General features: G+C 46.3%; 1 protein-coding gene across 2 annotated transcripts in view; it reads right to left on the bottom strand.

The window, feature by feature from the left end:
- Positions 1 to 16,110, bottom strand: part of dock8 (dedicator of cytokinesis 8) — an 82,373-nt gene that overhangs the window by 24,874 nt on the left and 41,389 nt on the right. For both annotated transcript variants that reach the window (XM_029716508.1, XM_029716507.1), the window contains exons 9-23: positions 15,913 to 16,062; positions 14,820 to 14,900; positions 14,504 to 14,663; positions 14,198 to 14,331; positions 13,407 to 13,500; positions 12,948 to 13,110; positions 10,141 to 10,258; positions 9,939 to 10,009; positions 9,695 to 9,839; positions 9,059 to 9,160; positions 8,709 to 8,804; positions 8,396 to 8,630; positions 7,711 to 7,875; positions 5,077 to 5,252; positions 4,739 to 4,834 (exon numbers count right to left, since the gene is read on the bottom strand). In XM_029716508.1, coding sequence (XP_029572368.1) covers positions 4,739 to 4,834; positions 5,077 to 5,252; positions 7,711 to 7,875; positions 8,396 to 8,630; positions 8,709 to 8,804; positions 9,059 to 9,160; positions 9,695 to 9,839; positions 9,939 to 10,009; positions 10,141 to 10,258; positions 12,948 to 13,110; positions 13,407 to 13,500; positions 14,198 to 14,331; positions 14,504 to 14,663; positions 14,820 to 14,900; positions 15,913 to 16,062 — 1,986 coding nt within the window. The remainder of the gene's footprint in view (positions 1 to 4,738; positions 4,835 to 5,076; positions 5,253 to 7,710; positions 7,876 to 8,395; positions 8,631 to 8,708; positions 8,805 to 9,058; positions 9,161 to 9,694; positions 9,840 to 9,938; positions 10,010 to 10,140; positions 10,259 to 12,947; positions 13,111 to 13,406; positions 13,501 to 14,197; positions 14,332 to 14,503; positions 14,664 to 14,819; positions 14,901 to 15,912; positions 16,063 to 16,110) is intronic.

Below are 16,110 nucleotides of genomic sequence, written 5' to 3'. Positions count from 1 at the left end.
TCTATCTTCAGAGCTCGTGCTACTAGGCGACCTAAACTGGGACATGCTTAACACCCCAGCCATTCTACAATCCAAGCTTGATGCCTTCAATCTCACACAAATTATTAATGAACCCACCAGGTACAACCCCAAAGCCGCAAACACTGGCACCCTCATAGATATCATCCTAACCAATGTGCCCTCTAATTACACCTCTGCTGTTTTCAACCAAGATCTCAGCGATCACTGCCTCATTGCCTGCACCCGTAATGGGTCAGCGGTCAAACGACCTCCACTCATCACTGTCAAACGCTCCCTGAAACATTTCAACGAGCAAGCCTTTCTAATCGACCTGGCCCTGGTATCCTGGAAGGATATTGACCTCATCCCGTCAGTAGAGGATGCCTGGTTATTTTTTTTAAATGCCTTCCTCTCCATCTTAAATAAGCATGCCCCTTTCAAGAAATTTAGAACCAGGAACAGATATAGCCCTTGGTTCTCCCCAGACCTGACTGCCCTTAAAACCTGTTTGGGATAGGGGGCAGTATTGAGAATTTTGGAAAAAATATGTGCCCATTTTTAACTGCCTCCTACACCAACTCAGAAGCTAGAATATGCATATTATTGTTCAGGTTTGGATAGAAAACACTCTGAATTTTCTAAAACTGTTTGAATGGTGTCTGTGAGTATAACAGAACTCCTATGGCAGGCAAAAATCTGACAAGGTTTCAAGCAGGAAGTACCCTGTCTGACAAGGAGTCGTGCGTCTTGCATCTGTTTATTGAAAAGTAAGGATCTTAGCTGTAACGTGACAATTCCCAGGGCTCCGATAGGCTCTCAGAACCCGGGAAATAACTGAAGGTTGACGAGGGAGCCTCAGGCTGAAACACATTATCGGCTTTGGCAAGTGGCGGCTCAGAGGACCTTTGAATGAGGCGCGTGCACGATTCGCTCCTGAGGAGAAATTTAATTCGGCTGTTTAGGCTCAATGCATATTCCCGGTCGGAATATTATCACTTATCTACGAGATAAATGGCATAAAAATTGGTTTTAAACAGCGGTTGACATGCTTCGAAGTACGGTAATGGAATATTTAGACATTTTTGTCACGCCAATGCGCCATGCTCAAGACCGTGATGAAGCATTCTGATAGTGTCTAGAACTCACGAACAAAACGTCGCTGTTTGGATATAACGATGGATTATTTGGGACCAAACCAACATTTGTTATTGAAGTAGAAGTCCTGGCAGTGTATTCTGACGAAGAACAAGCAAGGTAAGAACATTTTTCTTATAGGAAATGTGATTTTGGTGGAGGCTGACCTGGGTGGGTATCTAAATAGCTAGCCCTGTGATGCCGGGCTATGTACTTAGATTATTGCAAAATGTGCTTCATCCGAAAAGCTATTTTAAAATCGGACATATCGAGTGCATAGAGGAGTAATGTATCTATAATTCTTAAAATAATTGTTATGCTTTTTGTGAACGTTTATCGTGAGTAATTTAACAAACTGTTAGTAAATTCCCGGGGGTTATGCTTTTTCTGAACGTCACATGCTAATGTAAAAAGCTGTTTTTTGATATAAATATGAACTTGATTGAACAGACATGCATGTATTGTATAACACAATGTCCTAGGTGTGTCATCTGATGAAGATCATAAAAGGTTAGTGCTGCATTTAGCTGTGGTTTGGGTTTATGTGACATGATATGCTAGCTTGAAAAATGGGTGTCTGATTATTTCTGGCTGGGCACTCTGCTGACATAATCTAATGTTTTGCTTTCGTTGTAAAGCCTTTTTGAAATCGGACAGTGGGGTTAGATTAACGAGATTCTTGTCTTTAAATAGCTGTAAAATAGTCATATGTTTGAGAAATTGAAGTAATAGTATTTCTAACGATTCAAAAATCGCGCCACTGGATTTCAGTGGCTGTTACGTAGGTGGGACGAGTTCGTCCCACATGCGCCAGAGAGGTTAACCAACACAAAAATATCCTGTGGCGTTCTGCATTAGCATCGAACTGCCCCCGCGATATGCAACTTTTTAGGGAAGTTAGAACCCAATACACACAGGCAGTTAGAAACGCCAAGGCTAGCTTTTTCAAACAGAAATTTGCTTCGTGCAACTCCAACTCTAAAAAGTTCTGGGACATTGTAAAGTCCATGGAGAATAAGAACACCTCCTCCCAACTGCCCACTGCACTGAGGATAGGAAACTCTGTCACCACCGATAAGCCCACTATAATTGAGAATTTCAATAAGCATTTTTCTACGGCTGGCCATGCTTTCCACCTAACTACCCCTACTGCATTCAACAGCACTGCACCCCCCACAGCTACTCGCCCAAGCCTCCCCCATTTCTCCTTCTCCCAAATCCATTCAGCTGATGTTCTGAAAGAGCTGCAAAATCTGGACCCCTACAAATCAGCTGGGCTTGACAATCTGGACCCTTTCTTTCTAAAATTATCTGCCGAAATTATTGCAACCCCTATTACTAGCCTGTTCAACCTCTCTTTCGTGTCGTCTGAGATTCCCATAGATTGGAAAGCAGCTGCTGTCATCCCCCTCTTCAAAGGAGGTGACACTCTTGACCCAAATTGCTACAGACCTATATCCATCCTACCCTGCCTTTCTAAGGTCTTCGAAAGCCAAGTCAACAAACAGATTACCGACTATTTCGAATCCCACCGCACCCTCTCCGCTATGCAATCTGGTTTCAGAGCTGGTCATGGGTGCACCTCAGCCACGCTCAAGGTCCTAAACGACATCGTAACCGCCATCGATAAGAAACAATACTGTGCTGCCGTATTCATTGACCTGGCCAAAGCTTTTGACTCTGTTAATCACCACATCCTCATCGGCAGACTTAGTAGGCTTGGTTTCTCAAACGATTGCGTCGCCTGGTTCACCAACTACTTCTCTGACAGAGTTCAGTGTGTCAAATCGGAGGGCCTACTGTCTGGACCTCTGGCAGTCTCTATGGGGGTACCACAGGGTTCAATTCTTGGGCCAACTCTTTTCTCTGTATACATAAATGATGTCGCTCTTGCTGCTGGTGAATCTCTGATCAACCTCTACGCAGACGACACCATTCTGTATACTTCTGGCCCTTCTTTGGACAATGTGTTAACAACCCTCCAGACGAGCTTCAATGCCATTCAACTCTCCTTCCGTGGTCTCCAACTGCTCCTAAACACAAGTAAAACTAAATGCATGCTCTTCAACCGATCGCTGCCTGCACCTGCCCGCCCATCCAGCATAACTTCTCTGGACAGTTTCAAACTTAGAATTTGTGGACAACTACAAATACCTAGGTGTCTGGTTAGACTGTAAACTCTCCTTCCAGACTCACATCAATCATCTACAATCCAAAGTGAAATCTAGAATTGGCTTCCTATTTCGCAACAAAGCATCCTTCATTCATGCTGCCAAACATACCCTCGTAAAACTGACCATCCTACCAATCCTCGACTTCGGCGATGTCATTTACAAATTAGCCTCCAATACCCTACTCAACAAGCTGGATGCAGTCTATCACAGTGCCATCCGTTTTGTCACCAAAGCCCCATATACAACCCACCACTGCGACCTGTATGCTCTCGTTGGCTGGCCTTCACTTCATAATCGTCGCCAAACACATTGGCTCCAGGTCATCTACAAGACCCTGCTAGGTAAAGTCCCCCCTTATCTCCGCTCACTGGTCACCATAGCAGCACCCACCTGTAGCACGCGCTCCAGCAGGTATATCTCTCTGGTCACCCCTAAAGCCAACTCCTCCTTTGGTCGTCTCTCCTTCCAGTTCTCTGCTGCCAATGACTGGAACGAACTACAAAAATCTCTGAAACTGGAAACACTTATCTCCCTCACTAGCTTTAAGCACCAGCTGTCAGAGCAGCTCACAGATCTCTGCACCTGTACATAGCCCATCTATAATTTAGCCCAAACTACTACCTCTTCCCCTACTGTATTTATTTATTTTATTTATTTTGCTCCTTTGCACCATATTATTTAGATTTGAACTTTGAACTTTCTTCAAACTACAAATCTACCATTCCAGTGTTTTTCTTGCTATACTTTATTTACTTTGCCACCATGGCATTTTTTTGCCTTTACCTCCCTTATCTCACATCATTTGCTCACATTGTATATAGTCTTATTTTTTTCTACTGTATTATTGACTGTATGTTGTTTACTCCATGTGTAACTCTGTGTTGTTGTATGTTGTCAAACTGCTTTGCTTTATCTTGGCCAGGTCGCAATTGTAAATGAGAACTTGTTCTCAACTTGCCTACCTGGTTAAATAAAGGTGAAATAAAATAAAATAAATAAAAATTTGCACATGGCTAACATCACAAGAACAGCGTCTCAAAGTGATTTAATTTTGAAAACACACACACACACACTTTGATGTCTGTTAAGTCTGAGACTGTGTAGAACCTCAGGTCAACGTCATGTTCAGCTTCTATATCACATGCCAGTGTAGTTTGCTCCAGAACCATAGATATACACAACACACTATACGGAAGATTTTACTGGCTACTATCTAACATCCCACCGAGATGTCTAAATAGCATTCTACTCAGAATGCAAATGGGGATGTTATTGTCAGTGTTTAGCCAGTATGGAAGACACAGTAGTTTACAGAAGTCTACATGTTAGTTTATGCTCTGGCCTTCTCAGTAAAATACTGCCCTCCACTGGTGACTGTTGGTATCACAGTTGTGAATAACGATTTACTGGCTCTTTCTGGTATGTGTTACCTTTCTGTTGGAGGGCCGGGTCCCGCCTGTAGACCTCTGAGGGTGGCTGCTCGAATCCACGTAGGTGGACATGCGACAGCCTGGGTTGTTGTAGCCCTGACGGAGAAGACAGCAACAACGGGGTGGTCATGAAGAACCTGAACCACACTGGACCACCTGGGTTATTGGTGCTTTAGAAACACAGAGCCAAACAGACATGTATGCGTCCCAAATGGCATTCTATTCCCTATACAGTGCACTACTTTTGACCAGGGCCCACAAGTTGCCATTTGGGACACAGGCATGGATTTGCCGGGTGTGTTACCCACTCAGCCTCGGCTCTGCGTGTGCATCAGTACCTTAGCCGACAGGATGTTTTTGACCTCTGTGTCCTCTGCACTGTGTGGAGCAGGTATATCAGGGTTGCTGCTGCTTCGGAGCCGAGACTGCAGTAACATGGCTCCTACTGTGGTGGCTGAGGCCCGCCCCATAGTACTGTAGCGGCCCTCAGTGGGAGGTAACACCCCATCTGGACCTGGACACACAGGGGAGTGCCATGTCACTGGCATGATCTACCTGGTCACACTTTGCTTTGCACACTGAGCCTGCACACTGAGCCTGCACACTTAACCTAAACATCTATACAGGGCTGGGGAAGTTTGGAGGTGGGGAGTGGAGTGGGAGGTTTATCGGGGGAGGGGGGCTGTGGGAGGGTCTCGAATGGTTGAGGGGCAGCTCTTGGGGGAACTGTGGGGGATCTTGGACGGTTGGTGGCCTGGCTGTTGGGAGTTTGGGCCTGTGGCCAAGAGGTCATTCAGGTCCCCGATTATTTGACTTGGTGGGAGATCTGTCAATGTGCCCCTGGGCGGGGAGCTTGACCCAGGTTGCTCCTGTGGGTCGCTCTGGATAGGAGTGTCTGCTAGATGACTGAATGTAATGTTGAGCGGCTTCACTGCAAGTAAGAGGAAGTAAGAATCAAGTGCGAGGAGGGGATGCGAGAGGGGGTGTTGTAGGATTATTTAAGATACTCTTTGAAGAGGTAGGGTTTCAGATATTTGCAGAAGATGGGCAGGGACTCTGCTGTCCTAGCTTCAAGGGGAAGCTGGTTCCACCATTGGGGTACCAGGACAGAGAAGAGTTTGGACTGGGCTGAGCTGGAGCTGCCCTCCCGTAGGGCTGGGAGGGCCAAGAGACCAGAGGTTGCAGAACGGAGTAGTTGGTTTGGAGTGTAGGGTTTGAGAATGAGCCTGAAGATAGGAAGTATCATGGTCTTGTAGTGAATCCGAGCTTTGACTGGAAGCCAGTGGAGTGTACAGAGGACCGGGGTGACATGGGAGAATTTGGGAAGGTTGAACACCAGGCGGGGTGCAGCATTCTGAATTAGATGCAGTGGTTTGATGGCACCAGCGGGGAGCCCAACCAACAGCGAGTTGCAGTAGTCCAGGCGGGAGATGATAAGTGCCTGGATTAGGACCGACGCCGCTTCCTGTGTGAGGTGGGGTCGTACTCTACAGATGTTGTTGAGCATGAACCTGCGGTAGCAAGTCACTGCTTTGATGTTTGTAGAGAACAACAGGGTCACGCCAAGGTTCTTTGCATTCTGGGACGGGGACACCATGGAGTTGTCAACTGTGATGACGTTTTTGCAGTGCGGAGAGCCTCCAGGACACAAAAAAAAGCAGTCTTGGCTGAGTGACATGTTCTGAAGCCTGACTAGTTAGGGTCAAAAAGATGGTTCTGTTTTGGAAAGAAAAGAAAGAAAGGTCTGTAGTTTTAGACATCGAGTGTTGGTTTCCTGAGGAGGGGAGCAATTCTGGACATTTTTAAGTCAGTGGTCTGGGAAGGGAGGAGGTCTCCAGAGATGGTCTAGAGAAGGGAGGAGGTCTCCAGAGACGGTCTAGGGAAGGGAGGAGGTTTCCAGAGACGGTCTAGAGAAGGGAGGAGGTCTCCAGAGACGGTCTAGAGAAGGGAAAAGGGGATGAGGTCGAGCGAGCAGGTTGTCAGGTGGCTGAACCTCACTAGTCGCAGGATTTCATCTGGAGAGAGAGAGGGGAGAAAGAGGTCAAGGCGTAGGGTAGTGGGACCAGCGGATTCAATAAGCTGAGTGAACGAGGAGCGGATGTCGACAATCTTCTTTTTAAAGTGGCTGACAAAGTCATCTGCAGAGAGGGAGGGGGGGGGGGGGGGGGTGGAGGATTAAGGAGGGAGGAGAAGGTGGAAAAGAGTTTCCTAGGGTTAGAGGCAGACGCTTGAAATCTAGCGCAATAGAAAGTGCTTTTAGCAGCAGATACAGAGGAAGAGAAGGTAGAGGAGGGAGTGAAAGGATAATAGGTCCTCCAGAAGTGAAGTTCTCCTCCATTGCCTCGTAATGAGTCACTCAGCCACAGAGCAGGAGGGGAGGGCCGAGAAGAAAGGGGAAAGTCATAGCATGCGTAAAGGGAGGTTAGTAGGATCGAAGAGGCAGGAGGGAGAAGGATTTAGCAGAAGGGAGATATGATAGAAGAGGAGAGAGAAATAGAAAGAGAAAGAGAAAGAGAAAGAGAGAGAGAGAGAGAGAGAGAGAGAGAGAGAGAGAGAGAGAGAGAGAGAGAGAGAGAGAGAGAGAGAGAGAAATTCCGGAGACCAGAAATTCCACATGGGTTGTGCGCGCAGGGTACACCAAATTAGAAGGGTTGCAGCCAAGGGGTTGGGGAGCGTCTGTAAAGCCTACAGGGAGAGGAGCAAACTGGGATAGAAAACACACACATAGTTGCCAAAGCTACAACAGAGCAAAATGAGATAATCTGAAAAGAACTAGGTAAAATACTATAGCGATGTATTGGTGTAATTACATAGTTCCCCTTCATTTAAATGATTACTGTTTCATGTATCTTATCTCCAGTTACTGTGTTCAGCGAAGCGTATTCTAGTAGTGCTCATGAGGCAAATTTCATATAAAGTGACGTCCAGTCTCTTACTCCCATCACCACGACAACGTGTCTGGTGGTACCTACCTGTGTTGAGGAGATCCCGGGGAGAGTCGGCCAGGCGGAACACCCAGTACAGGTATGTTGCTAGGAGACCGTTCCTACCCTGCTGGTCCCTGGCCAGCTCCTGGCTGTTGTGAAGACTGTTGACGATGGACACCACCGACTCAAAAGCTATCTGGGCTAGGTTGGCTAGGAAATAAATACATTCACACGGTTAACACAACACAGGTCAAACACATCAGGTAAACTCTCCCACTTCCTGTCTGTCCTTCCAGTGGAGTGCCTGTCTTGCTCTAGCCGTCTGTCTGAAAGCCCAGGACAATGACGTCCCCCTGGGTGCCTGTCTGTCTGAAAACCCAGGTGACATCCCCTAGGTACCCATCTGTCTGAAAGCCCAGGACAGTGACGTCCCCCTGGGTGCCTGTCTGTCTGAAAACCCAGGTGACATCCCCTAGGTACCCGTCTGTGTGAAAGCCCAGGACAGTGACGTCCCCCTGGGTGCCTGTCTGTCTGAAAACACAGGTGACATCCCCTAGGTACCCGTCTGTGTGAAAGCCCAGGACAGTGACGTCCCCCTGGGTGCCTGTCTGTCTGAAAACACAGGTGACATCCCCTAGGTACCGTCTGTGTGAAAGCCCAGGACAGTGACATCCCCCTGGATAACTGTCTGTCTGAAAGCCCTAGGTGACCTCTCCCTATATATAGGTACCTATCTGTCCAGCGATGACCATGGGCTGCATGATGAGGGTGAAGAGTTGATCTAAGACCAGGTGGAGGTAGAGGACCAGAGGTTCCAGTCTGGAGGAGGGCAGGGAGATGATGCTCAGCTTCAGCTCGTGCTCCAGCTTGTTCTCCGGAATCTTCTCTTCCCGAATCCGGAGTGGAAACGTCGCTCCGCCCTCCAGGGCATGGCACAACGTGAAGAAACGCTCCAAGTGGTTATCCTTGGGTGGGGAAGGGGTTAAAAAATAGAACTTTTTTTTTTGGTGTGTGTGTGTGTGTGTGTGTGTGTATAGACTCACCTGTGTGTGTACAGAGGACACAGCCTGTATCTCCAGGTTGAACACTCCTTTGTGGCTCTCCATCCACTTGACTGGAGGGACCTGAGGGGGAATTTTCTGCAGAGAGAGAAAGAGAGTTTGACATATTAACTCATTCTGAGCCTACTCACAAGCCTTGCGCTTCAACAAAAAAAGATATATATAATTTCTATGGCCATCTAAACCCAATCAATAAAACAGTAAATCAATCAATAAATGGCCAAATAAGTACCTTCTATCCACAAGGGGGAGCCACTCCTCTTCACATTCTACTGATACAATTTTTTTTAAACTGTTGTCTGGAGAATTGAAATGGACAAATGAACGGTTACCTCAGGTGAGTGCAGTGAGTAGTTGACAGGCAGTCTGTCCAGGGCGATGGGGAGGCAGTACTGACCAGTCTGTAATCTGTCACAACTCAGTATAGGCAGCCACTACAGTACACAGAGGGATAGACAGTACATCAGCTAGCAGCACACACTGACTACTGACACGGTGGACACCCACGTACAGGAGCTAGACTATCTACATATAGTTTCACTTGCTAAACATATTCTAAGTATATTGATCATACATAAACATGAATGAACGAATGTGTGCGTCGCCATGTTCAGTAGAGTAGCTGCATGTTCATGTAAGACCACGTGAAACCAGTGTGATCCAGATCAGATGAGACCAGGGACCGTATTTATAAAGGCTGTGTTTACACAGGCAGCCTAATTCTGATCTTTTGCCAATAATGGGTCTCGTGACCAATCAGATCCGATCTTTTGCCCATAAGTGGGCAAAAGATCAGAATTGCGCTGCCTGTGTAAACGAGTGCTGCTCTAGGATCAGTTTTGCCTTTTCATTCACAATGAATACGATTACATGGACAGGGGAGAGCTGATCCTAGATCAGCACACCTACTGTGATGCACTTTATGACTATAGGCCCAGGTGAGACCAGGCGTGAGGTGTCAGACTTACAGAGAATCCTATGAACGTCTCACTGGCTCCAGTCTGGTTCTGTTTCTGTTGACAGCTGATATGGTAGAAGGTAAACAAAAGGTGGTGTCTCTCAGTCAGCCTGGCAGGCAGAGCTATCTTCACCTCCTCATAGAAGTCTGGAGACCTGAGTCCCAGTCACACAGAAGAAAACAAAGCTTATTATATTAGAAAATGTAATATGCATATCATGCAGTAGTTGTATTATTAGCATCTATCCACTTGCTTGTTATGGTACGTGACTGGGGTGTATACTTCTTGCACAAACTCAGGACCATTTGATTTTCCAAAAATGACCTAGGAGGAAAAAGAAAGCAGAGTAAAATCGATAAAACCCCCCCAAAAAATGTCACAGCGACCTAGGTGAACGTTCTGTATGAGCATTGTGTGTGTGTGTGTGTGTGTGTGTGTGTGTGTGTCAAACTCACAGGCAGCACACAGCTCGGGTCTTCTCCACTCATAAACTGGATTTTAATGGTGATGTTCCTTGCTGAAGTCAGCCTGTTGACAAAGTTGAGCCGCTGGGGGTACACATACAACAGGTTCCTGGAGAGAGGGACAGAGAGAGAGAGATAGAGCGAGAGAGAGACGAAGGGAGAGAGAGATAGAGATTTGTCACAGTACATCCTCATGATGGAAGGGATGGTGTGGTCATTTGAGAGAGAATAATAGTTCCAGGAAAAACGCTGGGGATATGCCAACTCTCTCTCCTTCCTCCCACCTGTTCACTTCCCTTCACTGATTCAAAAGGAAATAACTGGTATAAGAAATATGGAAACTCCCACTAGCCCATGCCTCCACTAATCCAATTATTTTAGATTTGTGGGAACTAGTGAGTAAATGCACACTTCAGGAGAAAGGATATATTAATGGGATGCAGCCCAAGCCGTACTTGTAGCCTGTGAAATGGTCTGTGCTAGCTGGGATCCTTGGGACGTCCCTACCTCAATGAAGTTGAAATTTCAAATGGTTAGGGTTAAAGTTAACGATTAGGTTATGGTTACGTTTAGGGTAGGGGTTAAGGTTAGGATTATGGTTTAGGGTAGGGACGTCCCAAAGATCTCGAATAGCACAGACCCCTGTTAAATGCTAATGCATTCGGTCAGGTCAGGTGGTCAGGAAAAACCCATAGGGCATGTGCAGCGCTCCTACCTCAGAGTTAAGACAGCCTGAGCCTGCACATCAATACTAGACCACTAGATGGCACTCTGTGGAGCTAAGTAAGAAATGCATGATATTGCACAATACACGGCATCAAAAACAACATAACAAATGTGGTCATCTGTCCTGAGACAGGAGACACACGCTTAGGGTGTGTCCCAAATGGCACCCTATTCCGGATATAATGCCCTACTTTTGACCACTGCCCTATGGGGAATAGGGCGCCATTTGTAGCGCAAAGAGGAGGAAGGAGTGAAGTGTTGACAGCACTGGGGGTTGTCTCAGGTCAGACTCTTGGTAGGAGTGTTTACAACGTTGATGGAAACTATGAGGCCTGAAGCTGCGTGCTCATTGTGCTGTGGTCAATACAATCACACCTGGAGACTGGCTGTCTAACATGTGTAAAGCTCACATGAAGGGAAATGTACACATGGTGGTAAGAATGGAGACCGTGAATACACTGTTAGGGGTAGTAAGTAATGGACCAACAGTGCTTGAAGCTATACTACATGACCAAAAGTATGTGGACACCTGCTCGTCAAACATCTCGTTCCAAGATCATGGGCATTGATATGGAGTTGGTCCCACCTTTGCTGCTACAACAACCACTACTCTTCTAGGAAGGCTTTCCACTAGATGATGGAATATTGCTGCGGGGACTTGCTTCCATGCAGCCACAAGAGCGTTAGTGAGGTCGGGCACTGATGTTGGGCGATTAGGCCTGGCCCGCAGTCAGCGTTCCAATTCATCCCAAAGGTGTTCGATGGGGTTGAGGTCAGGGCTCTGTGCAGGCTAGTCAAGTTCTTCCACAACGATCTCACCAAACCATTTCTGTATGGACCTAACTTTGTGCACAGGGGCATTGTCATGCTAAAACAGGAAAGGGTCTTCCCCAAACTGTTGCCACAAAGTTGGAAGCACAGAATCATCTAGAATGTCATAGTATGCTGCTGCGTTAAGATTTCCCTTCACTGGAACTAATGGGCCTAGCCCGAACCATGAAAAACAGCCCCAGACCATTATTCCTCCTCCACCAAACTTTACAGTTGGCACAATGCATTTGGGCAGGAAGCGTTCTCCTGACATCCGCCAAACCCAGATTAGTCCGTTGGACTGCCAGATGGTGAAGCGTGATTCATCACTCCAGAGAACGTGTTTCCACTGCTCCAGAGTCCAATTGCGGCAAGCTTTACACCACTCTAGCCAACGCTTGGAATTTCACATGGTGATCTTAGGCTTGTGTGCGCGGCTGCTCGGCTATGGAAACCCATTTCATGAAGCTCCCGATAAACAGTTCTTGTTCATGTTGCTTCCAGAGGCAGTTTGGAACTCGGTATTGAGTGTTCCATCCGAGGACAGAAGATTTTTACGGGCTACGTGCTTCAGCACTCGGCGGTCCGGTTCTGTGAGCTTGTGTGGCCTACCACTTCACGGCTGAGCCATTGTTGCTTCTAGATGTTTCCACTTCACAATAACAGCCCTTACAGTTGACCAACGCAGCTCTAGCAGGGCAGAAATTTGACAAACTGACTTGTTGGAAAGGTGGCATCCTATGACGGTGCCACGATGAAAGTCACTGAGCTCTTCAGTACGGCCATTCTACTGCCAATGTTTTGCTATGGAGATTGCATGGCTGTGTGCTCGATTTTATACACCTGTCAGCAACGGGTGTGGCTGAAATAGCCAAATCTACTAATTTGAAGGGGTGTCCACATACAGTACTTTTGTATATATAGTGTTTGCTCTTTGGTAAATACATTCTGTCTAACTCGCTAAAGGCTATATCCACCAACAATGAAGTGATGAAATGAGCTTTGAGGAGAACATGCAGAACACGCAATATTGGAAAATGTGTTTCAAGACACATCTCACATGTAAAAGTCATTTCCTCCTACAGAGCAGAGAGGATGCAGTGAGTGAACTAACCTGTAAATGCTGTCATGAACTGTGTGTTTGCCTGTGTGCGCATGCCTGTGTGTGTTTTGTATGCATGGACTGATGTGTGTGTGTGTGTGTGTGTGTGTGTGTGTGTGTGTGTGTGTGTGTGTGTGTGTGTGTGTGTGTGTGCGTTCACCTGTAAGTGCTGTGTGGAACATAGACCTCGCTGGAAGGGAACTCCAACACCTCTTTGATAGGTCTCAGGTTCTTCTCAGCCACTGGTTTGACTGGGATCAGCTCAGCTGAGAGACATGCCATTGGGTTGTCATGGACCGGGGTCACATCCAGTTTAATCATACCTTAACATGGACCATGTCCGAAATAAGTCAAACACAGTCTCAAACAAACGTGAATTCTTCAGAGAGATATTTCAAAGTAGATCACACGTAAAGGAAAGTTGCAGTCCCACTTGGACACATAAACCCAGGCATAACATTTACACACACACACACACACACACACACACACACACACACACACACACACAACTTGCTCTTAGAAATCATACATTATAGTCACGTGTTGTTGGGTGGAATGGAGTGAAACGGCATACACAGATAGCCAGGTCTTTCTGTGTGGTTGAACGGACGATTACCTGATATGGTTTTAATTCTTCTGTGCAGGGATGAGAACTTCTTGATGTCTGCCAGGAACTTGAACAAGTCCTCGTCACTCAGACGGTCCCCTTCCTGAAACACAGCAGGATCCTAGTTCAGTCAAATACACATGGGTTTGTGTTCATCTGTAGAAAAAGTGGAGCCCAAAAACATTCACTATGTGCTAAAAACAACAATGTCGGACTTTCTGGACTGAAGAGGTTGTGGTGGGCATGATGTACCGTCTCAGAGTTAAACAGTGTGAAGATGCATTTGTTGCACAGCAGACCTCCTTCATCTTTTCCAACAACTAAACATACTGCAAGAAAGTGACAAATACTTGAGGCACATATTGAGGGGTGCAACTAAGAGTTTCTGCGGCACCAATTCTTGGGCTTATCCCCAGATGATAGTAGGATGGAAAAATGCACCCTCGCTGTGCGATGCTATTCCAAGCATGTCTGCTATGTGGATTGTGTCCTTCCTTCCTCGACATTATAATTATTTCTCAATACTGATGACGGAGCAGCTCCTAGAGAAATATGACCATCTACGGCTGCAAATATTAGGGAGAATGTATGGTAAGTGTGTATGATATCTGGTTAGATATGGCCAGGCTTTACCACATGTATGTCTGCTCTGTGGATTATGTGTGAAATGAAATCATTTCTTGTCTCGAGGTGACACCCACAACGTTGAGCATATCGGTGCTTATATCGCTGTATCAATGCTTATATTGTAGTGTGTGTGTGTGTGTGTGTATTGTTTTCTTTTGCGCATGTGTCCAGACCTGCTTGCAGAAGGTGTTGATGGTGATGGTAGCAGGTTTGAAGGCAGACATGTTACACTGGTCTTCCATGGTAGCGAACCTCTCAGAGTTCCTCCTGGGTAGCTGGCCTCTCTTATCCAGACTGCTGGATTTACCTGGACAGGGGAGGTGAACCATAACAAGCCCCTCAAGTTAGGTACAGAAAGGTAAACGTAAGGTAAACGTAAGGTATGATCCAACAAGCCTTGGACTCATCAGTTCAAGAGTAAACCAGGTTATCACACTCACACACAAAACAATTAAACAATCTCACACACACACACTGACCATTGAAGCTGTCAGAGTCGGTGCTGTCCCGGTCCAGGGTGGCGTTGCTGATGACGTTCATGATGTTGACCGTGGCCCAGGCGAAGGGCATACGGTAGCGACCCAATCTCTGACAGAACGTCTCCGACTGGCTGCGCAGCTTCTCCAACTTCTCCTTATTCTGATCCAGGGAACCCCACATAACCACAATTACAACCTATAGCTGCTGTGTGTGTGTGTGTGTGTGTGTGTGTGTGTGTGTGTGTGTGTGTGTGTGTGTGTGTGTGTGTGTGTGTGTGTGTGTGTGTGTGTGACGCGCCTCCTCATGGCACTCTACCTTCGCTGAGTCACTCTCCTTCATAACCATGTACGGTTCAGCACAGTCACTGATCTCTCCCTGCTGCAGCACCTTCTCTATCTGAAACACAGCCAGGACAAGCTAATACTGTACACAGGTGTCTATGGTCAGTTACATACAGTACGTTATCTTAACACACAGGGCCCAGTTTCCCCCATAGCGACGGAACTTAGGCTTACGAGTGTTTTAACAGTGCAATCTTTCCTACAAAAACGCCCGAAGATGTAACATGCATTTCCCAAAACACCACACAAGAGAGACCGGTCGCTAAGTGTGTCGTTGGGAGCATGTGTCAAAACTGATAGGATCGAAAGGGAACGCTGCTCTCGGATCAGCTTTCTCCATTCAAATCTTTCCCTAACATTAGAATTATTTCACAATACTGACGACGCATCAGCTCCTAGATAGATATTACCACCTAAGGCTGCAAATGCACTAAATCACCAACTTGACACATCATTGCGCACATGTTAGGCTAGACAATATATTGGGGCAAATTACAGACAGTAGCCTACAAGTAGCAAATTAGAACTCAATTGATTGGACATGAAATGTATTTCAATAAGATTGAAAATAGGCCTATAGCTTACGGTTTATATTTGAATGCAGTAATCTCGGGTTTTCATTTTAAGCATATTTTTATACGTATCAACAGTCTACTTTGTTCTGATGTTATCGGTGGACACAGAGATGGATAAAGCATGTGATTCTATGTTTAGCGGAGATCTTGTGTATTTAAAGTGACGTGGGAGGGCAAAAAAAGCATCTAACGACACTTAGCCGAGGCAGGTTTTAGATTACAGGTGTTTGTGGTTTTGGGAAACAGCGCAGAGATTTAATGATGCTCCTACAAAAGGTTCAAACAATGAACTTAAGATGACCTTACAATTATTTTTGGAAACCGGGTCTAGAACGATAGAGGCACCATGGGAAATATGTGAGCAGGTAGATAGGTCTATAATGTTTACCTTAGTGACCAACAACTGTAGATCGGTGCACAGTATAGGTATGTGTATTACCTGAATGAGCAAGTACTGCAGATAGATGCAGGTGGATAAGATGCGCATCTTACCTTGATGACCAGGTAGATATCTGGGGAGGGGTATGTGATGGAGAAGATGGCTGCTCGGGAGAGGGTGGAGTGGTCCGTCTGTGGCGTGTGGGGTTTCAGGAACCCTTTAAACTGATCCGAGTTCAGATCACAGTAGAAGTTCTCGGATATCTGAGGAAGTCGAAACATGGAAGGTCAACGCTAGAGTTCACCTTAGTA

This window comes from Salmo trutta, chromosome 27, assembly GCF_901001165.1.
Source record: "Salmo trutta chromosome 27, fSalTru1.1, whole genome shotgun sequence".
Lineage (NCBI taxonomy): Eukaryota > Metazoa > Chordata > Actinopteri > Salmoniformes > Salmonidae > Salmo > Salmo trutta.
The sequence above is the reverse complement of the archived record's forward strand: the minus strand, read 5'-3'. Positions and strand labels throughout refer to the sequence as shown.